Source organism: Mesoplodon mirus (genome assembly GCF_964341445.2).
Source record: "Mesoplodon mirus genome assembly, chromosome: 7".
Taxonomy (NCBI): Eukaryota; Metazoa; Chordata; class Mammalia; order Artiodactyla; family Ziphiidae; genus Mesoplodon; species Mesoplodon mirus.
Window position 1 is genome coordinate 138,801,077 of NC_138983.1, and position 26,895 is coordinate 138,827,971.

The 26,895-nt window shown below is 43.1% G+C and overlaps 1 protein-coding gene across 2 annotated transcripts in view; it reads right to left on the bottom strand.

Annotated features, from left to right (window-relative positions):
• Positions 1–26,895, bottom strand: part of OPCML (opioid binding protein/cell adhesion molecule like) — a gene marked incomplete at both ends in the record, with an annotated part of 1,094,036 nt that overhangs the window by 84,927 nt on the left and 982,214 nt on the right. For both annotated transcript variants that reach the window (XM_082627771.1, XM_082627772.1), the window contains one exon: positions 16,895–17,020. In XM_082627771.1, coding sequence (XP_082483897.1) covers positions 16,895–17,020 — 126 coding nt within the window. The remainder of the gene's footprint in view (positions 1–16,894; positions 17,021–26,895) is intronic.

The window sequence follows — 26,895 nt, forward strand, 5'->3', positions numbered from 1 at the left end:
ATTTCACAGAAACCCCTCCCCACTTAACTCCAGGCGACTTGGTATATGTTAAGACCCTTCCAAAGGATCAGAGGCCATTCACAGCACTGTGGACAGGACCATGTCAAGTCCTACTGACCACCCCAAAGCCGCCAAAATACAAGGCTTCACTCTTCGGTTTCATGTGCCGTGACTGAAGACTGCCCCTCCTCCAGAAGACGAGAATCCTCAACTAGTTGAAGGTTCACCAGATGCCCCCTACAGCTGTGAGCCTCTGGACGGTCTCCACTTCCTCTTCAAAAGACAATCAGGTGATGCCTCTTCAACCCCTGAGTCTTGATAGCCTGATTTTCAGTCTTATCACCCATGTTTTCTTTTTATGGGTTCTCTCTCTCTCCCCTACTCCTGTGGAACTACCTCCTGGCATTCTTGCTTGACTCAGCATCTCTAATGTGGTACAATCATAATTTCTAACACCCTGCCACCTCCTAATTTAGATGTATACTATTAATCAGCTCCCTGGTCTACTTCTTTTGTCATCTCCATCATCTCTCTCTGGTAGACAACCCCCAATTACCGCCTCAACACTCCACTTTTACTACTTTTTATTTCAAGATATAGACCTTCAAAATCCCCACCTATCCATCCTAATCCCTTCCCAGCAACGACAATACATATATCAGTTAACACGGGACAAAACCCTCCAGGGAGACTTTCAAGATTATACCCCGGATCAACTCTATCAATATTTAAATATAACTTCCTGAGAACTGTTCTGATTCTTCTTTCTTTTTCTATCTTCTCTCATACATATAACCCACACCCATATTTACCGACAGTTCAGGAAGCCCTTAAACTTCTTAATAAGCTATCTCTGGGTTTATACAGGAGCTGCTGGATTTGTGCCATGGCTTCCCCCCGATATGGTCTCGTAGCACTACCCATTCCACCAGCTGAATGGAGCCAACTTGAATCCTATCTAGCCCCCTCATATTTCAATAGACCAGGATGGGCCATCAACCCCAGAGTAAAACCAACTGTAGATCATATACTCCTCAACCACATACATCAAAAACCTCACTACAACCTCCGAGGACCCATATTCCCTTCAGTTTCTATGGTATGATCAGCCCCTCTATGTGTGTCCTCCCCCTTTCATCCAGGAACCTCAGTAGGTAGATTCCTCAGTATCTCCTAGGACTGCAATCATACATTCACTCTTTCCTCTACCCGAACAGGGGTTCCCCTCCTAACCGACAGAACTAACTACCCCCATTCTTATTATTATGATTCCCCATTTTACAAAATTTACTTCCCAAAACCCCCCAATATAACCACCGATTGGACTCAAGCTAGCTATTTTGGAAATTCCATCTGCTCTACCCTGTGTCCAAGTTGTCTCTACAAAAACCACAATTTTTGGTTCTAACCCTTGAATATTAAGCAAGAAGAATGTAAGACACTTACGACACCTGAAGACTATGACATAGGCTGGTACCCCACTATTCCCTCTTGTAACCGGGCCTATAATTTTTTTACTCATCCCTCAAAAGTGGCTTGCCTTTCCCTTTTAGCCAGAATGACTTTAGCTACTACTTATGAGGGAACAGAACATTCCCACACTCATTTAGGGAAACCATACTTCAACATCACATTAAACATATGCTTAGACCCTACAGATTGCACCTATTTCTTATGTAGGTCTAATGCTTATTTATGTCTTCCAGCTAACTGGACAGGGACCTGTACTCTTACATACATTATTCCTAACCTTACTCTTGTAAATGACACTATCCCGCTTCCCTTATGCTCTCAACCTCATAAACAGAGATGGGCAACTCTCACTATAATCAGTCCTAGGTATCTCACTGGGATAGAAACAGGCTCAGCTGGACTTTTAAACTCCATTTTCATTGCCCCGACAGCTCTCTCTTGAACTCACACAACAGATTGTCAACCTAGCAGCTCAAATTAACACGCTACAAGAACAAATAAATTCTCTAGCAGGAGTCGTTTTACAAAATAGAAGAGCTCTTGACCTCTTAACAGCTAATCAAGGAGGGACCTGTGCAATGCTAAAGGAGGATTGCTGTTTTTTTTGTCAACCAATCGGGCAAGGTCCAGACTAATCTTCGAGCCATTACTGAAAGAGCTAATGGAGTTTACAAGGAAAGGAGTCTCAGGGGGATTTGACTGGTGGGACTTCAAGACTAATATCTGGTCCTGGTTCTCTTGGCTAACCCCTTCCCTAGGCCCTATAGTGGCTTTTCTACTTCTACTAATCTTCGGGCCATGTATTTTTAACCTCCTTGTTAAGTTTGTCTCTTCCAGAATACAACAAATAAACCTCCAAATGGCGATTCAACAAGAATACCGGCTAGACAACCCTTGTACAACCCTTGAACAAGCTGCTATCACTTTCCATGGGGCCCGCACTCCTCCCTATATACACCCTGACAGAGACCAGGCAACAAGAACCCAGGGCCTCACGAGGCCCTGGCGCAGCAGGAAGCAGCCAGAGAGAGTTCGTTGCCCCCTCTTTTCACAAAGGGGTTCCCGAATGCCTGAGAGGGAATTAGGCAGTTAGGTAGATATGAGCAGTGTATCCAATAGGGCCAAGGAATTGGATTGGCCCTATAAATAAAGAGAGGGGGGAATGTGGTGCTCCAAGGACAATGGTGCTTCAAGGACAAAGGACAACGCTGCCTGAAAACGTTTCAGTGTTACTCCCCCCACCGGACTCTTTTTTTTTTTTTTGCGGTATGCTGGCCTCTCACTGTTGTGGCCTCTCCCGTTGTGGAGCACAGGCTCTGGACGCACAGGCTCAGCGGCCACAGCTCACAGGCCCAGCTGCTCCGTGGCACGTGAGATCCTCCCGGACCGGAGCACAGGCTCCGGACGCGCATGCTCCGGACGCGCAGGCTCAGCGGCCATGGCTCACGGGCCCAGCCGCTCCACGGCATGTGGGATCCTTCCGTACCGGGGCACGAACCCGTGTCCCCTGCATCAGCAGGTGGACTCTCAACCACTGCGCCACCAGGGAAGCCCCCTACCGGACTCTTAATCTGCTCCCCACCATGTTGTGATGGTTATGAAATTCCTGAGCCCACCTAGGCAACAGGACCTGTCACAAATAAGGAAAGGCATCTGGCCTGTCCCTCTCCCACCCTATAGAAGGAAGGTATATGTGCCTCAACCAATCAGTAAATGAAGTTTTCACCTCGGACCATTCTTTTGTTTTCTGGCTATAGAAACTGATCAATAGCACATGTTTGGGCTCAACTCTCCCAGACCACTAGGAAGTCAGCCAGCTGTTCTGGCAGCGACCCTGCCCTCTAATAAATTCTACCTTCTTTACATTCTGCCTTCTGTCTGGCAATTCTTTTCCAAACCACATTCGGACCACAGCAAGAGGGAAGCCCGAAACTGCAGCATCACAGAGATAAATTCATGAGCATAAGATGGTAAAGTCGCTCACACAATTTGTCCAAAGTGAACAGCATGGTGAAGGCAAGTCAGCCCAACTCGTGACGTACATCCCCTTTATAAAGCTAATGAGTTTTCCAGTACAAGTCATAGGTTTTCCACAAGGACAGGATGGGTCAGGAATTGAGGAACATCTTCCAGATCACAGATCACCACCCTCTGGAGACCCAGGCTTGTGGGAGCCTCACTATTAGGTAAAAATCTGATATAAAGAAACCTCAGCAGTAAGACTACCTGGTCCCTGGCATGGTGGACAGCTTTTAGAGAAGGATGGACTAGGAGAGATGGTGGGGAAAAGGGGAAAAAAAAGCACTTTAGGGATGAAACTGGAAGTGCCCCCAACCGCCTAAGGCAGATCAAACGTGAGTGCCTTTGAAACTGAACAGGACCCTGTGGGGCTCTGGGGCACAAAAGCCTTCCTGTGTCCCCCATTTCTTGATTACAGGAAATAGGCTTCATTCAGCCTCCTTGACCTTCCCTGAGTTCCAATGGACAGGTTCAGGTTCAAACAGATGCTAATTAGGAAAGGGAGGGGATGCAGAGACAAGGGAGGAGCAGTCAAGAAACCACAGTGCAGCCATGAGTCAGGGTCCTGGTTCCCCCTCAGGGGATGCACATCACAATATCTTTGAGCAGTTTTGCAGATACCGAAACCCCCACCAGGTGGAAGAAGTTAACTGTCTGCTGCCCACAAGCACGCAGACCCCAGACCAGTTAGAACCAGGTTGATGATGCCGACTCCCACTTACCTCCCCAACAACCAGTCAGAAGAATGTCCACCAGTTGATCACGCCCTCTTTGAACCATCACTATAAAACTCCTCACTACCCACTCCAGGTCGGGATGCACAGTTTAGAGGGCATGAGCCCACTGTGGCCCCCTTTGCCTGGCAAAGCAATAAAGCTATTCTTTTCTACTTCACCCAAAACTCCGTCTCCAAGACTTAATTTGGTGTTAGGGTACAAAGGTCGGATTTGGCTTCACCTTTCCCAAACAGCTTTACTCCACATGCCAAACTCCCCCTTTCTCCCCCAGACAATGCTTCCCAGATTTGGAGGCTACTCTAGGCAGACCCCTACAGCCCTCTGCTTTATTTTCCTCTGGCTTCTGTAAGATAGGTGCAAGATTGACAGATAAGCATGCAATAATTCAATAGGTACCTCTGGTCACAAGGCATTGTGCTAGGTGCCAGAGAACATCACAAACGTTTAAGCCGGGTACCTGTTCTCTTATGTGTAAGGAGGGGAGAGGTATCTCCTCTGGCTGGGCTGGAGCACACCATCTCAAGGAAAAGTCAGTGAACCAGTGAGTGAATACATTAAGACAAACCAGGTATTTGGTCCCGCAGCAGCGAGAGAGCTGAGCCAGCACAGAGGCTGGGTGTGGCCACTCTTGTATCCTTGGTGCCTCCACCTTGGCAAGCCTGCTCCACAGCCCCTGTGGTCACCTGGATGAATGCTGTGCACCTGATGTACTGGTGTGTGTCTCTCTCGGCCTGATTCTAGCTGATTTAGACAGGGAAGCCCCTCAGCAACCCACCCAGAGCTCCCTAGTCAACTTCCAGGGTCTTCCCTGACCCATGATGGAGACAGTGGCCTTGAAGTTAACCAGGACCCCGGGCATCCCCTTCCCTGTCTCATTTCTATGAGAAAGAGGCCATCTCAGGTGGCGTGGCACCATCCACACCATGTAGCAATGTCAGGTTTACGAGTCCTTCCCCTGCTCTGCTCTGGGCTCAGAGCAGGGGCCATGCTCTGTTCATCTCATTTACCTGCAGCTTGTCCATCACATGGTGAATTTAAGCAGAACTACTTTGTCTGTAAGTGACAGAAACCTAATTTAAAATAGCTTGAGCAAGAAAAGATGATTTATAGGAACTTTGGTTCCTTTTAGAGATGTAGAGGTTTTTAGAAAGAGATGTAAACGGCTGTGGAAAAGCAACACCAAGAACTGCAGGTGTTCACAGCTGGCCCTGAGGTCCTTTCAATCCACCATCAAGGGGGCTCGTCCAGGAGGTAGGGAGGAAACAAACTTCTCTGATGCTCCTTCAACATCTGTCTAGATGAAGGAGCTCCATGTCTAAATTAAAGTGCATTATCTCCAGAGGTGGCTGCAGTATGTGAGTATGGAGCCAGGCTGCTTATTTTCTATTGAAGCCTACAATTTTGTTCAGAAGCAAAAGTCACTGTGGACCCACTGCTGAGGCCAATTAGATCTACAGTACTTGTAAAGCTGGTCTCAATTTTATCAGTATCCAACTGATTTCAGTGGCATAATCTGACATTGCAATAGCAAAGAGAAAGATTTACAACAGAAGGCAGGCAGCTCTGGATGCCTTTCCAATTCTGATTTTACTTTTGAGTTAGTTGGGCTTTTCACTTGCTATGATACATGTCAATATCCCTTTTTACATTATAATCTGAAAAGCATTTGGAATAGATACTTCCAAATTCCATTCTCCCTTCCTCCACAAGGGTACATATTATTACTAACTCCTTCCTGGTTTATAGTGTGAAATTGAGACAGAGGTTTAGTGATCTGCCAGATTTACATAGATAATGAGTAGATCAGACATGCCATGTTCCTGGTTAAATCCAGACATAAGAACATCTCATTTCCAAGCCCTCTTACTCGCAACTGTCTTTGCATTTTGTAGTGACTTTAGAATAAAGACCAAATTCTGTAAAGGGCTCTGTGTGATATGGACCCTGACTCCCCGACCCCAGCCCATGGTCTCTCCTGCTTTCTACACATTCAAGACACAGTTCTTTCAGGTGTACAGAAAAGTGATTCAGTTATACATACATATATATATATATATATATATATATATATATATATTCAGATTCTTTTCCATTATAGGTTTATAAAATATTGAGTATCCTTGCTATACAGTAGGTCCTTGTTGGTTATCTATTTTATATATAGTAGTATGTATATGTTAATCCCGAACTCCTAATTTATCCTTCCCCAGCCCCCGCCCCTCCTACGGCTTTCCCCTTTGGTCAGTATTGTAAATCAACTATACTTCAATTTTTTTAAATTGAAAAAAAAAAAGAATTACTTTGTCATAGGGGAAAATGCAAGTTCTCTGAATAAGCAATTAGTTTGGGTAAAATGCAACTGAAATATTTCTGATCTTTCTCTGTCATATGAAAATAAACTTAAAATGATTTTTCCTCTAATAAAACAAAAATTGACTTAGAAAAAAAACATGCGGTTCTTTTTTTTCTTGAAGAAGCACACACCCCCTCACCTCAAGGCATTTGCACATGCTGTTTCCCCTCACTTGGAAGGTTTCCATGTAACCTGGCCCCAGCACATGACCATATCCCCATCCCTGCCCCTACTTAACTCCTGTTCACTTTTTTTCTTTCTTTTTATTTTTCCTGCTGCACCACATGGCTTGTGGGATCTTAGTTTCCTGACTAGGGATCAAAGTTGGGCCCCCAGAATTGGAAGCACAGGGTCCTACCTCTGGACTGCCAGAGAAGTCCCTCCTGTTCATCTTCTATGTCAGTTAAAGCATCACTGTCTTAGGAAAGACTTACCCTTGTCTAGCTCATACTGCCCTGCCACCATCCTTATAGCAGTTACCACACTCAGAAATTACATGTTCTTGGTGATCCAAATAATGACTATCTCCCTGACTAGACTATAAGCTCCATAAGGGCAAGAATCCTGTCTGTTTTACACACCATGGTTGCTATAGAGGCAAGCAAATATTCTTGATGCATCAAAGGAATGAATGAATTAATGCAAAAGAGAGAAATATCAACACCATCTTACAACAAACATCAGGTAGCATTTCCAATTCCAACTTTACATTTGAGTTAGTTGGGCTTTTCACTTGGTATAGGACACGTTAATATCCATTCTTATTTTTAGTATCTAAAAAGCCCAGGGAAGAAGCTAAGTTTCCTTCAGGGCAGCCCTAATTTCTAGTTGCCCCATTTCTGATATACATGGTTGATCAACTCTGTGTAAGGAACGTGAGTAGCATTAAGTACAGTCGCACATCAAGAATAACAGCTCAAGACATCATGACTGCTTGTGCTAAGGTAAGTTATTTCACCTGGACCCTCAGAGAGAGACCCCTGGGGTATTATTTTCTGTTTCTTAGTGAGGGCTTCTTCCCAGGGAGGAAGAGACTACCAAGGCATATGAGCCCACATTCCTAGTGTCCCAGGGTTTGATTCCCCACTTTGGAGCCAGGGTCAGGGTCATCAGCTACGTCAGCTCCACAATGATGCTGGCTGCCTGCATCCCTCTGCCAGGATAGCTAGCTCTGCCCTCCCCCTGCTCACACAAAAGAACTTCAGCCTCCCAAAGAAGAGATTCTCAGGAATTTATGACTCAATCAACTCACCCAAAAGGAGCATAAATGGGATTAGTTTTAATATTGTTAAGTTGCAAAAATACAGGCATATGTGCATGCCAAAGCGAAAATGTACGCAAGCAAAAGAGGAAAACATATGGGCACCCATATGGTGAAAAGCGCATTGCTAGACCTTCACACACTTCTCATTTACAACAAGAACCAAACTTAGTGAACATAAATTTGCTTTGCAAAAATATGAGAGGAACAGCTTGTTTGCCCATAACTGTTCCACTGAGCAAGATATGGATAACCTTGATTTCTCATCTCAGACACCTCTTTCTCACACTCTGGGGATTAATTAGGCTCTAAACACAACGTCAGATTAGAAACAAGGATCCTGGCTGCCTCGCAGAGAGACAAAGAAGTAGGAGCAGGACTGGGTGAGGCAGCGGGTCAACTAATAGGCAATTCCTGTTAGTGGCCGGAACTCGTACCTGGCATGGCTTAGAAGAGAAATGAGGTTGGTAGGTCTCAGTGGGTTTAGTTTAATTGAAGCAGCGTAACACCAGAGACCTACTGCAGACAATGGCAGGGAAGTGTTTTTCATTTGGAGGCTGTGTTCTTCTTAGCACAATACTGAGTGGTGGCTAGAAACTGTCCAGACACAGGAAGGTAGGTGTGGAATTAGAGAGGAGAATGTAAGTGCATGGGCACCCTTGGGTGACCTAGATAACAAGCAGAATTTGATAAAATATATCACCTTATATTGTACCTGTTCCACCCTCAAGGGATGGGAGCCATCTTTCTACAGCAGACAGAGCTCAAGACTTGAAAAACAGGGATAAGGCTCCTTTCACAGGTCCACCACCTTAGTTACTGTGAGTCATTCACCATTAACTTTTTCAAGTCTGTTTCTTTACTTGGGAAATAGGTAGAATATTTCTTCTTGGATCTATTTAGAGAGTTGCTAAAAAGTCACTTGAAATTATGCATGTGAAAATATTTTATAAACAGTACATTCTTAAGTAAGCATGTTATTAGTGGAAACCTAGAGGTTCATTTTATTTATGATTCCTAGTTTGAACTTTTTATTTTGAAATAATTATTGATTCCCAAAAAGTTGCAAAAACAGTAGAGAGGGGTCCCGTGTACTCATCCCTAGCTCTCCCAGTGGTGGCATCGTATGTAACTAAAGCACATTATCAAAACCAGGTAATTGACAAGGGCACGAAGCAATTAACCATATGATGGGGCTTAGATCCCACCAGTTTTTGTTTTTGTTTTTGTTTTTTTGCGGTATGTGGGCCCCTCACTGCTGTGGCCCCTCCTGCTGCAGAGCACAGCCTCCGGACCCGCAGGCCCAGTGACCATGGTTCACGGGCCCAGCCACTCCATGGCACGTGGGATCCTCCCAGCCTGGGGCACGAACCCGCGTCCCCCGCATCGGCAGGCAGACCCCCAACCACTGTGCCACCAGGGAAGCCCCCCACCAGTTTTTGCATGTACTCATCTTTAATATTTTTGTGTATAATTCTAACATTTCATCACACATTACCAATTCATCTAACTACCACAATAATCAAGATATGGAGCCATTCTTTCACTGCAAAGCAACTGCAGCCCCTTTCCCTCCCCTGCCCCAACTGATGGCAATCACTGATATGTTGTGCATCTTTGCAATTTTCCCATTTTGGGAATGTTATAAAAGTGGAATCATACAGTATCCCCACCCTTTGAGACTGACTCTTTGCATTTGTATAATGCCCTAAGGCCCACCCAGGATGTCGAGTGCCCCAACAGTTCACTTCTTTTTATTGCTGAAATGCATTTCAAGGTGTAGATGTGACATAGTTTGTCTAACAAGTCACCCCTTGGACTGTTTCCAAGTTTGTCTGTTACAAATAAAACTGCTATGTCATTCTGAATTTTCAGACGTCCCAGAGAGGTACTGAATCACTAATGAATGACCCAAGACGTTGAGGAATAAAAGACAAAGACAGAGATAGGAAAAAGCATAATGATGGGCATAATAATACATAAAAAGAAAAGCACAATTATAAATATTAGCACTTTCCTTTCAGGGCTGCTGGGACATTAAATTAGTTAAAACATGTAAAGTGTATAACAGGGCTTGACATGCAATAAGCATGATGCTAACATAATGAGTTCTCAGGCTGACTATAAGCTACAAGGATTCTGAGAAGTAATTTAATTAAAACATGGCACAACAGTGATTTAGAAAACTGCTGAGTGACTCATATATGTGTGTCCAGTGCAATTACAAACCTTCCATTCATTTTTTCTTTTGGTCCTTATGATCATCTGAGGAAGTTGGCATAAATAGCCCCATTTTGCAGTCCAGGAGATTGGGGATCCTGGAGATGACATGATTTTTCTAAAGTCACTCAGATTGTCAAGGCTCAGGACAGATTTCAATCCCAGGTCATAAGGACCTGAAGTCTAGTTCCATCCAGAAGCTAATCCTGCCAGCCATGAGGAATTGACACCTTCATACGAGGGCGAGTTAGCGCTTCTTTTATGTGTAATTTAAGGACTTGGCAATTTCTTTTAAGACTTTCTTCTCAAGAATTTCTAGCATGAAAAATAAGAGCTGTGGTAGAAACATTCTGGGACTAGTACATCTCCTAACCTCAGTACCTAGCACAGTGAATAGGAGAGAAAGACCTGCTCAGCTAGGTCAGAACCAAGGACGATGATTTTGCTGGAGTTATCCCTCTTCTCTTATATGGAATTCACTGGTCTAGCAACCTCATACATCTAGAACAAATTTCACTTATTCTTGAAAGCTCATGGCCTTTCCTCAGAGAAGGCTCTCCCCCACTACTACGTTCTTACTTAGGACACATCACCTTGGTTATATGGATTGTTGCTCACGACAAATTAGAAGTAGATAGAAGAAACAGAAGTAGATAGAAGCTGCTAAAAGGCACACGTGGTCTTTAGGAAGCATTGACAGTCCTCCGATTTGAGAGAAGGAAGAAAAGATAGAGGAACTATAAAAAACTGAAACAAGAATTTAAGCAGTATTTTAGGGCCATGTTCTTTGTTATCCAGACCTCAAACAGTGAGACACAAACAATTGGTATGTACGATGTTGATATTACATTTCAAAAATGAGGCCACATGACATCCACTCTCCTCAAGGAAACAGAGACGAGTGCAATCCATTTTTAAACTGCTTCCATTAAAGATGACTCAAGTCAATGCATAAAGGAATCAGCTTCGGTTACCTGGAAAATTCACTTCTGTGGAATAACTCATTCTCTTGCTCCCTGAGGTATTACTGTACATGAGTCGATTGTAGCAGCAACTCACTCACAGGTGAATAGCTATCATCTTAAAATCTCCATGGAGAGGAAACAGGAAAGAAGACTTCATTACTCTCCCCAAACATCTGGTCTTTCCAAATATGTCATTGGAAATGGGGCCAGGTGTGCAAGCACCGCAGTGGATTATTATGGCGCCTTAAGAAGGAAAGAAGACCCTCCTTCCAACCCAACGGCCTGGGCTGTGTCCTCCACTACTCCCTCTTCCAACATGGTTTTCACATTACTCATATTTTTGCATTCAACGAATGCTGACCCAGAGCTGCTTCTCCTGTCCTTCAAGAAGGGGAGAGAAAATCATTCTTGGAACCCACCTGTGTCACAGTCTATCCCAAACACACTGGCTCCTTGCCAGTCCACTTTGGCTGCCTGTTTGGGGACAGCCCACTCTTCCCTGGCCTGGGATTCCATCATTATCCTAGTTTCTAACCTGTAGGTCACTCAGAGCAGATTCTATATGTGAAGTCTATTACACAAGAGCCATATTTTCCAGCAAATCCATATGAATATATATACTTTAAAAAACCCATCATCTGCTACTGAAAATAAATTAAATATAACTTTTTATATCTAAAGCTAAAGAATAAATACTTGGTCAAATGCAGCCCCTCCCCCCCGAATGTGTGTGTACTTAGCACTTTGCTTTGAGATGCTCCCAGTGTCGATAATCATGATCCTGTAAAAACCTCCAGCTTTCCTCAGAAGTGAGGCAGATGTGCTGTGGGGTTGCCTGCCTAGTTTCTGGGAATACTGGTGCACCCGTCAGTATTGCAAAGCGAACTGGGGGTCAGAGGACTCCAGCTGCACATCTAGTCTGGACAGAAACACTAGGAGTCTTTATATCCACATCTGGAGTCACAGTGATTTTTTGTTCAAAACTTTCACCCTGCTTTCATAAGAAAGACTTGTTTGGGGTTTGCTTGTTTGTTTTCTTTTCTTTTTAAAATTGAAGTATAGTTGATTTACAATGTTGTTTGTTTTCAAGAGGAAACAAAAACCTAAAAATACCTAAAAAACAAAGTTACTTCAAGGGGGCTCCAAGGAAAGTGGCAAGGATGGGACTATTGACATCGTGGAAATCGGCAAATGCACTCAGGACTCCCTTCCCTGCCTACCCTCAGCTCCAATCAGTTTTTAACATTTTACCAGACCTAAAATGCTTCCTTTTTCAACTATCATTTCAGGCATAGATCGTATTCCTGTTTTGTTTTGTTTTTTCTTTGGAGCTGCATTTTTCCTTCATTATGTCTATGTACTTTTTATATTTCAGAGATTCCTCATTGTTTCTGATCCACAAATGATTACTGTTTTCTAGTGTGATCATGGATTTATTAGTTCATTTGTCTTTACATTTTTCTACAATTTACAGAGACTGTCATGTGCTTAGTCTGCCATTTTAAACTATAACCACTATTTTTTTGTTTGTTTGTTTTGCCATTCGCGAGCCTCTCACTGCTGTGGCCTCTCCCGTTGCGGAGCACAGGCTCCGGATGCGCAGGCTCAGTGGCCATGGCTCACGGGCCCAGCCGCTCCGCGGCATGAGGGATCCTCCCGGACCGGGGCACAAACCCGTGTCACCTGCATCGGCAGGCGGACTCTCAACCACTGCGCCACCAGGGAAGCCCACCACTATTCTTAATCTTTAATAATCTGCTAATTAAAATATTCTTTTTCTAAATGGAAGCTTGTTTATTCATTCCTGCTATATAGATCCCCAAATTTAAACAATAGTTTTCAAACATTGCATTAACATTATCAGAACACAGCTGTCTAGGGGGCTATGTTCTCTGATGTAATTTTGTTGGAATTTCAAAGGAAATGTCATTACAACTTCTATTTCTTACTCTTGCTTGCTGAACTAAACAGTCAATTGTTTTAAAAATACTATTTGTTGTTCAAGTTATATTGGCTGCTCTTCTAAAACTTTGAAAGCAACTTCCCAAAGTCTCCCCAACTCCAAGTGAGAAGGTGTGTCCTTCTAAAAATAATTATTAGTGGTCACCCTGCAGGTACAAATTTTAAACGTGCAAATCCTCCAGGTTCTAGTTTTTTTCAAACTAGGGAAATGATGCTTTGAATTTAAATGTTTAAATATCACTGAGAGGTGGGGAAGAAAGACAAAAGGGGAAATCAGAGACAGCAAAGTGAAGGCCAGAGCGATGAAAACACAAATGGGAACTTGAAAGCTGAACACAGGCTGGGAGACTTAAAGAGGAGAGAGAGAATGTCAATTTGGGATTTATTTTTTGAGGCTGCATTGCAACTCTTATGTTATATAAAAGATTAGGAATATGTCTGAATCTTTCTTATTTTAAGAGGGAACACTTACCATGGAACCATTATAAAGAATTGCTTTAAAACAGTTCCACAAAGTCAAAGTGCCTTCCAAAAGATTCCTAGGCTGAGAAAACTGTGTGTTTAGGATCACATAAATGCACTGAAATTAGTCTGATGGTTAGACATATTTTTGTGTATAATGTAAATCAAAATTCCGCCTGACTTTAAGCAAAATTTCCACGGAGGGGGCTTGTATCTTTGGGACACAAGCTACTGCTGTGTTTATATTAAAGTTGAGCTTTGTGATATCTCTTATGCCTCTTTTAATATTCTTGTTAATATTGCTTTATAATATTGACATTTTGGATTTCAATACCTGAGGTCTTTACACAAAGGATGTCTGGTGGATTTATTATCATTATCTTTCCCTGTAACAAGGCAGGGGCTGAAATATGTATTCTCAATGTACATAGGGAACATGAGATAGTGAAAGTTTGAATAATGCTCCTAGTAGCAAATCCAGTCTTTCATTTGGTGAATGCTTCTCACATAATTAATGTTCCAAATTAGGGGCACATTTTCAGGTCATTATTTCCTATATCTCTGTAGGTATGGTTTTCAAATTTTATAGAGATTTAATTCAAAGACAACAAAATGCACCCATTTTTAGTGTAGCATTGATTAGTTTTCACTAATTTAAGCACCAATATAACTACCACGGTGCTCAAGATTTCCATCACCCCAAAAAGTCCCTTGTACCCTTTGTAGTCAATTATCCCAAAACCCCAACCCTATGTAACCACTGACTTGATTTTAGTCACTCTAGATTAGTTTTTGCCTGTTGTAGAATTTCATATAAATGAAATAATACAGTACCTGGTTTTTTTTTTGCTTCTTTTATTTAGCAGAATGCTTTTAAGATTTATCCATTTTGTTACATGTATCAATGGTTTGGTTTTTTATAATTTCTGAGAAACCATCTGTTGCTTAAATTTACCACAACTTAACTATTTACCTGGTGAGGGTTTTGGTTTATTTATAGTTTAAGGCTATCATAAATGAAGCTTCTATGAACATTTGTGTACAATGTATATCTGTGGACATATGTTTTCATTTATCTTCAGTAAATTCCTAGAAGTGGAATTGCTGGGTCATATGCTAAGTGTATGTTTAACTTTATTAACAAAGTGTTAAACTGTTTTCCATAGTACTTATACTGAAAGCAACACTTTTGCCCCTTTCCTGTTTGTCCATTTCTGTTCCCCTCTAACCTTAAAAGACCCTAATTATAGGAATGAGATCACTAGGCAATTTAAACGAACTCCTGACCTATGCTCTCCTGAAGGCACACCATGCCTAGTCTAACCTGTTGGTTCTTTTCCTAGATAAAAAGAAGTAAGACTAGCTCTTTACCCCAATAGCACCCCCCAAGCAACCCTGAAGGCAGATGACATCTGAAGAGAGAGTCAGCCAGTCGGCATGCAATGGAGAATGATGCAGAACCCAACCTCCTGCCTAAATGATTCACTGAGATTCTTCCCCCCCCCCCATTTTCCCTTCAAAAACTGTTCTGGTTGAGCAGAATCTTCAGAGTTGGTCTTTGGACATGAGTCCACCATCTCCCTAGATTGCTGGCTTTCATGATTAAAGCAACTTTCCTTTCTACTGACACTTGCCTCTCGAATTATTAGCTTTTGAGTGGCGAGCTACTGAAACTAAGTTCAGTAACAATACCATTTTATGGTCCCACAGTTAGTGTATAAGAGTTTCAGTTGCTCCACATCCTCATCAACACTTGATATTGTCAGTCTTTAAAATTTTTGTCATTCTAGTAGTTGTGTAGTGGAATCTGATTACAGTTTAATTTTCATTTCTATGATAGATATGTTGAGCATATTTTCATGTTCTTATTCCATTCATATATATATTTTTTGTGAATTGTCTTTTTCAGTGTTTTGTTCATTTCAAGGTAGGTGGTTAGAATTATGTTGTAAGAATTCTTCATATAGCACAGATGTAAATTCTTTGTCAGACATATGGATGGCAAATGTTTGCTCCCAATCTGTGGCTTGTCTTTTCATTTACTATTAATGGTATTTTCAATATTGATGAAGCCAGTTATGAGTTGAATTTCAGAACTCCACCCCCACGCCCCCAAAAGATACCTTGAAGTTCTAACCCCAGTGCTTCAGAATGTGACCTTATTTGGACATAGGGTCTTTATAGAGGTAATTAAGATAATATGAGGTCATAAATGTGGGCTCCAATCCAGTGTGTTTGCTATCCTTATAACAAGGGAAAATTTGACACAGAGAGATGCACACAGGAAGAAGTCCATGTGACAATGAAGGCAGGGATTGGAGTGATGCACCTATAAGCCAGGAAACACCGGAGATGGCCAGAAAACCACCAGAAGCTAGGGGAGAGGCCTGGAACAGAGTTTCCCTCACTGGTCTCAAAAGGAACCAATCCTGCCTACACCTTGATCATGGGCACCTAGCATCCAGAACAATAAGAAAATACATTTCTGTTGCTTAAGCCATGAGGTTTGTAGTACTTTGTTATGGCAATCACAGGAAAATAATACAAAAGCAAATTTATCATTTTTCTCTTATGCTTAGAGCTTTTAGTGAACTAGCAAGTCCTTGTCTAGCTGAACATTACTAAGATTTATTCCTAGTTTTCCTCTAGATTTATATTATTTTATATATCACACACAAGCATACTCCACACATTTTCCTTTTCACTGGGTTTCATGTTTATATTTTCTAATGCCTGAGAAAGCACTTGTTTCTTGTATAATTTATAGAATTAATCAGTTTCTGTTAACAGGATAAATACATCAAGTGGCTCTTTGCCCATCTCTCAAGTTCAACTTAGAGTAAGTTTTATTTCCAAAGGGCTAAGGTCCACTGTCCTTTTGGTTCCCTCCCTATTAAGTTGGAGGTGATCATAACTAACGTTTTAATACCAATCACTGAGCGCCCAGCACAGGCACGCCCAGGAGCACTTGACCATTTCCAGCATCGTTCTTCCACTCTGGGTAAGTGTCCTGAAAGCACTGAGAAGGAGATCCTTTTTCTCCTGGATGCACAAAATAACACCAACATTTTCAGTGCACAGTCTAGCTTTCTAGCCCGCTACTTCAAGAAAGGACAGACAACAAACTGACCCATGCATCCCCACCTTGAGACATTAGTATCTTTGTTGGAAGTTATTCTTATGGCATCTCTGTACTTCATAGCTGGGAAAACAAAAGGCTTCTAAGGTCATAAAAAAGACTGAGAAAATAATTCAGTAAATGCTCTCTACAAGCCCTTCTTTGGAACGGAATACCCAGTGACTGATGCATGTAATCTATTTGTTCTTCTATCACTATGTTACAAATACAGCATTGCTTTCTGAGTCTTGAACTTCTGTTGTGCATTAGAAGCAAGTCTTCAATATACCAACTCTGAAAACTTCCTCCAAGTAAATGCCTTACCCTTGACTGACAGGTGTCTCCATGTCACCGTTGGCTCAGGTCTGCCAATAGCAAGACACAGCAGGGTCACACTACTCCCCTCATTCACGGTGACGTCTGAGGAGATATTCATGATCTGGGGAGGAACTGTAAGGAGACAGAGGGGAAAAGAAATATATGAGAACGATTCTTGGCACAAAAGGAGGTGTTAGCCTATAAATATTCATACAGCATGTTTTTTAAAATAAATATTATTCTCAATAATAAATTTTAGATTTTTATGCTTGATTCACCAAGGATGTGACCATTAACACAACATGTACAGGGCACTCATGGAAGCAGCTCTACATAATGTCTGGATGTACCAGGATGCAGGTGTGTGTGGGGGGTTCTGGGGAAACAGTAACTGAAGAGACAGGCATTACTGATGGTTGATGGAAAAGCAGAACCAAAGGGAAAATACAAAGTTTTCTAAGAGTCCCTATCGGACCCATGTGTTCCTTCCTTTTAGTGGAACCCCTGGCTTATGCAGGAACCACACAAGTAATCCCCAGCTCAGACTTTGTTTCCAATGACTCATTCACAAAGCCTCAGCCGCACTGGATTAGTTACCATTTCCTGAGCACTCCAGACTATTGAATTCTTTGACCTCACACAGGTCGTCCCGTCCTGGAATTATTTTCTTTCACATTTCTTTTCCTGGACATTCTTGCTCCTTCCTTAAAATGTATCCTTTAAAACTCGGTTAAATTTTCACTGACTCTCCCACTCAGCATTAATTGCTTTCTCCCCTAGACCCCACCAGCAATAGCAGCCCCGGCTACTACTGTTACGCTAAGATCATATTATACAATTTATTTTTAATGGTATCATGTCCGAGTAGTTAGGGGCAGAGCTCTGAAGCTCAGCTCCGCACCTGCTGAGTGATCTGGGCAAGGTAAATTGTCTTCATCTCTTCAAGCTCTGATTTCCTCACCTGTGAAACAGATGATAGCAGTAGCTAAACTCATGTTATGAGGTTTCAGTTAAACAATGGCTGACCAGGGCACCTGGTATAAAGGGAGCAATCACTGGTAGCTGCTAAGATGACAGCGGTGATAAGGATGACAACAACAATGATGCCATCTTTCAGAACAGACTGTTGTCCTCTCATGGGCCAGGTCCACGTCCATTTACCTGTCAGCATCACAAAGGCTGACATGACCCCTGGTCTTGCTGTCTACCTTGTCCTACCTCCAGGCCTGATTTTTAATTCAACTTGAAGCTGGGCACCAGAAAATACCTAGATTCCTTCTCTAATCTTACTTCTCATCGCCCTCAACCTGGTTGGGTTTCTCACCAATTTCCACATGGTCAACTGCAACAACCTCCCACCTGGACCATCCCACCTGGTCTCTTTCCAATTTTGGATCCTCCAACCTTCCCCCTCCATGTGACCAGAGTGATCTTTTCAGGCAATAATCTCATCAAACTGTTAGCCCCGCTACACGCTCCCTTAGCTCACCGTGCCCCCCAGGCTTAGCACAAGCCTATATTCCCTGACTTGAGCCCTCTGCAGTCTAATCCCAACCCAGCGACAAGCCTCTTCCCGGCAGTGTCCTCACTAAGGCCACTCACTGCACACTCTGGACCCAGCTCCCCCGGGAACACGGCAAAGGTACAGGCCCTTCCAAAACTTTGCTTTTCTTCTCTTCTCTTCACTTCCTACCTGAAAAGACATGGCTCATCTTTCAAGGGACATCAAAGGTCACCTCCCCTTTGCAGTTTTCCCTAACCTCTCCCCAAATCCTGTAAAGAGAATCTCCCACCTCCCCACCTGGGGAGGGGAGTGAACGTGTTGTACTTACAGATGATTATTTTATGCCTGTCTCTTTACCTAGAGAGTGAGGTGCTGGAGGATAAGGATGGAATGACACCCACCTCTCTTTCCTCAGTGTCTGGCACAAGGCTGACAAGGGTACCTGCTTAATTCCTCTTTGAAAGAAAGAACCAAAGAACAGATTGAACACATCCCAAAACTAAGGAGGGCAAAGCCTTTAATGGAGGATTTCTGATACCTAAAGCTTTCTTCTCAATTTTCTTTCAGATTCTCAAAATAAAAGGAAGGATGGACAACAGAGAGAGGAGGCTCCAAGCTTATAGTTATGCTGATTTATTCCAACTGCCAGTTTAATTATGAATTGTTAATTACCAAACAGGTAGAGTGCTAGTGGATTCCAAACTACCCTGAGTCAGTGGCAGAGGAGAATTATGACTGATGCTTGATCCAGACAACTCTGCAGCCTTGAGTTTTATGCTGCTGAGATCTTAGAGGTAAGTCTTTTCAAGGAGAAGCCATAAGTAACATGGAGAACATTTGCGATCTTAAGGGAATCCACATTAGCAAATAAATAAAAATTACCTGGCTTATAAATCTGCCACATTTTGGATTATTTCTGCATTAGGAATTGGCCTGAAATTTCTTTGCACATATTTTACCAAAATACACAGTGGGAAAAAATAGTGTACTTTCTAACTACACTGCATTCTCTTGAGAAAACTGTACTACTCGTTTTTCAGTATTTTCCAGCTTGTTAAAAAATTGTTCTGGGCTTAGAAATGTCAACACTTTTTCTCACTTTTTTATAAAGCAACAACTTCAGTGAACCTTCCAGAATATTCTCAGAATAACGTCTGCTTTAGCCAGATGTGTTAGGCCATCTGAAGCTCTCTTTCTCTAGACCCAAGAGTCTCTCTGTTTGTAAGGTGGACACAGCTGCGGTGGGAGGGTTGGGGGCATAGCTGGTCAGTGGAGGATAATTTAGGACATTGCAGCTTTGATGCCCAGGGACAGATTGCTCAATATGGCTCCCGATTCAGGGCTATCAGTTCCATGTATGTTATGTTTCATCGGATAATTTAAAAGGTCTTGGATTAGGAGATATTTGTAAAATTCTATGGATATTTGAGGGACATCCTCATTCCCCAGGTGCTTTTCCCCCATTAGGAGGGAGTTTCCTGGAGGGGGATGGTGAAGGTTGATGCAAACGTTTCAGCAAGCCCCAGGCAGTGAACCCCTCCATCTTCTGCAGGCCCACACTGTCCTCTGTCACTTTCCCAAAGGAGGAAAGGTAAGGACAGTGTCAAAGGTGAGGGTCGCCAGTAAGACAGGAAACACAGATAGTGCCGTGGGAGGAAGGAAAGTTCTTTCTGTTCTCAATTATGACATCATTATTAGTATGTAATATGTAATAATATGTATTACTTATTAACATACAACTTGATGACTTTCAACTTGCTTACACATGCATTATCTCATGGATTCTTCAGAAATTATGAGATAAATAGAACAAATATTCTCACTATTAAAAATGAAGAAACTGAGGCATGGGGAGGGTTAAGTAAACTGCCGAAAGTCACGTGGTCAGTAAAGGGCAGAATTCTTCCCATTATATTATATCGCCTCTTTGTTTAACCTCCCATCAATGCCCTAAACACGATATTTGTATTTGCATTTTCTGTTTCCTCTGCTTCGAAGGTCCTCCCACTGCATCTTCCCTCACGGCGATGCCACTGGTCAGCAGCTTCCCCAGCGTAGCACCTGCCGCTGAGTGTGGGGTGGCCCAGTCATCCTGGTTTCTCCCGCACTGAGCTTGCCAAGGGAGGTACTCAACACTTCTAATTCATTTAAATCTGATTTGAATTTGGCAATAGCATCATGATCCTCCCCTTGTTTCTGTGATAACCTTTGAGCAAAGGAGTACTTGGAAATAAGTTTAAGTGCTTCTACGTATTTTGACAAGAGAGCTTTGTTCAATTTTCAGACACATATCTGTGGCAAATGAGTCTATCTATCTATCTATCATCTATCTTCCTATCTATCATCTATCTTCCTACCTATATATCACCTATCTATCTATCACTAGTGTTTATGAATACACAGATAAACATGAAACATGTATAACAATCTTACCAGAAATGCTGAAATTACTCAAAGAAACTGGCAGGACCCACAAGAGTCTAATTAAAGGATTACAAGTAGCACAGTGTGTTCCCAGTCACATCTGCAGACACTGGGGACCCTCCCCTGCAGGTCATGCATGCATCTGGTTATCTTCTCATTGACAGTGGTGGGCTGGTGGGTTACAATGTGTCCTAACATGGCTGGGCAGATTGATCACTACACAACTACAAGGACTTCAGATTGTGGTCATTTTACTTTTTTTTAAAGTATATTTTATTTTATTTATTTATTTATTTATTTATGGCTGTGTCAGGTCTTAGCTGCGACATGCAGGATTTTCGTTGTGGCATGTGGGCTCTTTCGTTGTGGCACACAGGCTTCTTTCTATTTGTGGTGTGTGGGCTTCTTTCTAGTTGTGGTGCGCTGGCTCCAGAGTGTGGGCTCAGTAGTTGTGGCACACGGGCTTAGTTGCCCCGCAGCATGTGGGATCTTAGTTCCCCGACCAGGGATCAAAACCACATCTCCTGCATTGCAAAGTGGATTCTTTACCACTGGACTACCAGGGAAGTCCCAGAGTGTGGTCATTTTAGATGGATAGATGGACAGGTAGATTGGTTGATAGATAGATAGACAGATAGACAGATATAGACATATAGATACACACCTATACCTATACAGATACAGATATAGACATAGATAAAATACTGTCTCTCCATACACATACAGAGAGACAGACAAACACAATTTTATCAGATTGCAATCAATGTCTTGAGGAAGGAAGGTATCTTTGGGCTCGGGGTTACAATGAGGTCTTTACACGTTCTCTTTACCCTTAGCATGGCCGAGTGCTCTTAAACATACCAATGTGTCTTAGCCATGGCCCTTCCTCTCCAATCTCGCTACCATTGGCTTAGCTGAGAAGCTCATCATCTCTTCCTCGGAATATTACAAGTCTCCTCATTTCTCTACCCACCACCATTTCATAACTCAGACCCCATATGCCCCCCACAGTTACATCTTAAATATTTTGCTTCTGCCTAACACCCCCAACCTTTGCCCCTGGCTGAGACTGTGAAGCCCAAACTTCTGCACAGGATCTACAAAACCATTCCCAGCCTGGCCATAGCCTCAGTGCCAGCCCCTCCTCTGACAAGGAGTCCCACATCTCTCTCTGGGGCTACATCATTCTCTCTTGCCCATGCCTTTACACACCGTATTCCTTCCACTGCAGAAACACTCCCACTAGTGTGTTCTATGAACTGCTCACCCGTCAATACTCAACTCAGATAAGACCTCGTTTATGACACCTTCACTGCTCTTTCTTCCACTCCCAAGGCATTCTTTTTTATGTCTTCATCATACCATTTATCTTTACAGTTGAGCTATTTCATGGACGAGATCTGCTATATTTACCCTTTTTTTTTTAAAGTTTTTATTTATTTATTTTTGGCTGCGTTGGGTCTTCGCTGCTGTGTGCGGGCTTTCTCTAGTTGCGGTGAGCGGGGGCTACTCTTCGTTGCGGTGCTCGGGCTTCTCCTTGCAGTGGCTTCTCTCGTAGCAGAGCACGGGCTCTAGGCATGCAGGCTTCAGTAGTTGTGGCATGCAGGCTCAGTAGTTGTTGCTCGCGGGCTCTAGATCTCAGGCTCAGTAATTGTGGTGCACGGCTTTAGTTGCTCCGCAGCATGTGGGATCTTCCCGGACCAGGGCTCAAACCCATGTCCCCTGCATTGGCAGGTTGATTCTTAACTACTGTGCCACCAGGGAAGTCCTGCTATATTTATCCTTGTATTCCTATTATATAACACCAAGCCTGACATGAAGTAGCATCCTTCCCCCAAAATGTAGCACAGTTATGTGTAGGTTTTTAAAGTGTGTGTCTTGCAATCTGGCAAGTGTTCTCCACGTTACACATTTGACATTTGCCCTTTCCTCTCCCTGAAATACTCTCAACCTTATTCTTTCATATTTGTTTCCTTCTGGATTCAGTTTTAATATTATTTCCTCAGAGAAGTCCTTGTTGATGACCCCGGTCCTCTCCCACCCATCAAATACATGTCCTCTTCTTACAGTCTCTTCTCAACCTTTAAATTGTCTTCAAGAATTCTTATACACTTTTGTGCTTTTATATACACTTGTATGATTATTTGTTTAAAGTCTCTCTGGCACTGGACTATAAGCTTTAAAAACCACTATACTCCCAGTATACTGAACTATGCTTGGCACATAGGTGTTTAATAAAAATGTATTATATGAATAAGTGCCTATTATCAAGACTGTGTATACACGTTATTGTATACTTGTGAGAGAGCAAGTCTAAGATAGGAAAAGCTTTTCTAAAGGAGAAATGTTTCTTTGTGCCAAGGTACCTGGGGACTGAACTCTGGACATACCAACACCACCCTGCACAAAGCTGATATGACAAGGTTGAAACAGTGTATGAGAGGCCGTGCACCACAGCTCAGGTTCGAGAGTCCAGTAGACTTGTGTGACCTCGGGCAACATTGGCTTAGCCCCTCTGAGCCCTGGTTCTTCCTTTGTAGAATGAAGATGATAGAATTTATCTCTCTAAGTTGTTATAAGAATTAAGTGTAAATGTGTATAGCATGCTAGTACAGTGCCTGGGAATAAGTAAGTACTTACTAAATGGTAGCCGTTATTGTTCATGTTTATATACGATTGTTAATATACATGCCATTTAAAATCTGATAAATGGCTGATCTGTGCCTAACTGCTCATTTTCTAAATCTCAATTCCTTCCATTTTAAGTCAGCACTCATAAATGACGTTTGCCTTGGATAGCTGGGACAATTCCAGAGTAAAAAGTAAATATTTGATAACTAATTGTTCATTTCTGCCTCTTAATCTGAGCTATCAAACCTAAGTGAATGCGTAGGGCAAATCACACATGTTTCTATAAAGAAATTACCCAGCTCTTCCTTATCTGTTTTCTTTTAGGGGCCTCTGTTTCTGTTTCTAGAAAGAACAGGGTACAGAACTTCAGCACCATGCCCTCTTATTTCAAGGGCAGTAATTCCACCCATTGCAACTATACCCTGTCTCTGTCCAGGCACAGTGTTTGACAGTCACGTTTTAAGTGTTTTACTTAAGACTGAATGGCACAGTTAAAACAAACAGAAAAGAGAATCTTATAATTTGTAGTCATAGAGGCTAAAGTCTGAATACCATTTTTTTTCCAACTACTTTCTGTGTGATTAAGCCCTTTAAGTGTAAGCTTCCTCTACCATAAAATGGGCATAAAAATATTTGCCACAAAGGGATGTGGAGGTGAGATTAGAGATAATGATTTTAAAGAGATTTAAATAGTTATTATTGTTGTTTTCACATTATTATTATTATTACTATTATCATTATTATCTCCAGAGAATAACAATATGTTAAGAGACCATGAGAAAACTAATATAAATATGAACTGCTTTCTACTACATTTTTAAACACTCAAGGCTTGTTTATTAAAAAAAAACACAGTAGGGGCTTCCCTGGTGGCGCAGTGGTTGAGAGTCCGCCTGCCGATGCAGGGGACACAGGTTCGTGCCCCGGTCCGGGAAGATCCCACATGCCACGGAGCGGCTGGGCCTGTGAGCCATGGCTGCTGAGCCTGCGTGTCCAGAGCCTGTGCTCCACAACAGGAGAGGCCACAGCAGTGAGAGGCTCATGTACCAAAAAAAAAAGTGTGATAACAATGGTCATGATGGTGATGATGATGATGATGGTAAGGATGGTGATGATGATGATGGTAATGATGACGATGATGGTGATAATGATGGTGATGGTGATGATGAGGATGATGGTGATGATGGTGATGACGATTATGGTGATGGTGACGATGATGATGATGATGGTGATGGTGATGATGATGATGATGGTGATGGTGATGGTGATGGGGGCTGGGGGAAGGAAAGATTACACTGGGAATAGGGCAGAAGTGGGAACGGGAGAACTGGCTCAGATGTTGTCCAGCAGGGAGGTGGTGGTACCTTGGACAAGCGTGGTAGCAGGAGAGAAGGGCAGAGAGGGAGAGTTGTGAGAGACATTTGGGAGTTAGAACAAGCAAAGCTTGGGGATGGACAGGATTTGTGTTAAGTGTTAAAACACTTCTCACAGTGTTCTGTTGTCATCTATGTCTCTCTTACCTACTAGGCTGGGAAGGGTCTTCATAATCAAGGACAGCTATTTGTTCATCTCAGCATCCCTAGGGCCTCTCAATGCCTGGTGTCCAACACATGTGTGTTGGATTTAACTAATAGTACAAAGAGGTTTCTAGAAAACACAAGCTCTCAGGATCCAGGAGGGCAGCCAGGGAGCTGGGACTGGGTCAAATCGCTTGAGGTCACATCCTAAGGCTTAAGAGGCAGGACCAGTTTACATGGTTTTAGACTCTGAATGTGAACATGGACTCCCTTCGTGCCCTGGTGTGATGTGGTTTTATGTTATCCTGGATAAGATTAGACCTGTGGGGCTCCGACTGCTTTTCTCTTCTTGGATCTATTTCGATGCGAGGAACACAGGGAAGGAGAACAAATGGTTATGAACTACACAGGAATACACGCCGGGGACCAGGACATCACCAACCCCCCAGGCTGCACAGAGGCTGTTTGTGATGGTCGTCTCCACTCTCTCTTATGGAATCTATTTATAGACACAGACACACATTTCCTATTTTTAATTTGCACAATTCAAGCAACTGACCACGATCAGAGAAACTCCGTTAAGAGTCCTTCTCCTCTGTCTGCTCTTTCTGGGGCAGGGAGACGCCTCCCTCTGGGGCCTCCTTTTGTTCCTTCCCCTCCAACTCGCCACCTCCCCCTGAGGCTTCTGCTTGCCACACATACGCTCAGAAGCTCAGGGTTTAATTTACATCATACAATTTTCAAGTCAAAAAGGGACCTCAGGGATCACCTAGTTCAACCTCCTCGTTTTGCAGCTAAGGAAACACTCACGTCCTAGTCCCAGTTCTGTCAAGTATGTGTTGTGAGGTGACGGGTGAGTCCCATGACATCTCTTCATCCAAGTCTCTCTCCCACTTCAGGACCCCCAGGTCCTGGTCTCAGGCCTCCCTCTTTCTCTTTTCTCCCCCTTGACTTGGTCACAGTCGTCTTGTGTTGTGCAATCCCTCTCATTCATGGCATGACCTTGAACAAGTCACTAAATGTCTGTAACTCCCATTTCCCAAACTGCAAAGCAGGGTGGTGATGTTGGTCACTCACAGGGGCCTTGGGAGGAATAAGTGGTAAAGGAATATAAAATGCTTTAATCACAGTGCCTGTCACATGATAAATGTCAATATCATGGGCCCTTTAATTCTACTTGTAGATTTTTTTTTCCCCAGCAACTCTCATTTTTGAAAACTTCATAGGTGTCAGGAGGCACCATACAAATAATTTCCCACACATCACTTATTTCATCCTGTGAAAACCTTACCAGGAAGGTTTACTATTTCATATTTTAACAATCAGGAAGTAAAGACAGAGAGAGATCAAACAAGCTGCCGAATGTCACACAGCAATAGAGGAGAAGCTGACACGCGCACCCAGTTCCCACTGACTTCAGAACCCCAGGTCTCAGCACTGCAAAGCCACACCTGGAAACAGCCCGTCTGCTGGTTCCCGAAGCCATGCGCCCGGCACCCCAGCTCACGGCCTTCAGCTGCACACAGCCTGCTGGTCACGGGGGACTCAGGTCGGCTTTGGAGCAGAAGCTGCCCTCCTTTGAGTATCTGGAAGAGCAGGTAATACCAACGACACTGAGCGGTGGCAGGACCAAATGAGGTGGCCCGGCGGATGTTCCAGCATCTTCCTAATCACTGGCCTCTTCTCATTTTCTGCCTCAGATTCCTGGGCCCCTCATTTTGTCCTGCTGGGTCAGAGGATGTCGGTGAAGAAGGGAGTTGGAGGAGGGACGGTCCCGCCCAGGGTTTGCCCGGCCCTGCGCTCTCAGCAGAGTCGCCGATGCTCCAGTCTTCAGCCTCAGTTCTTCTGGACCGAAGTCCGGCCTGGGGGGTACAGCTCAGAGGAGGACGCCTGGGCTGAAGATTAGGCCACATGTGTCCACACTTAGGGAT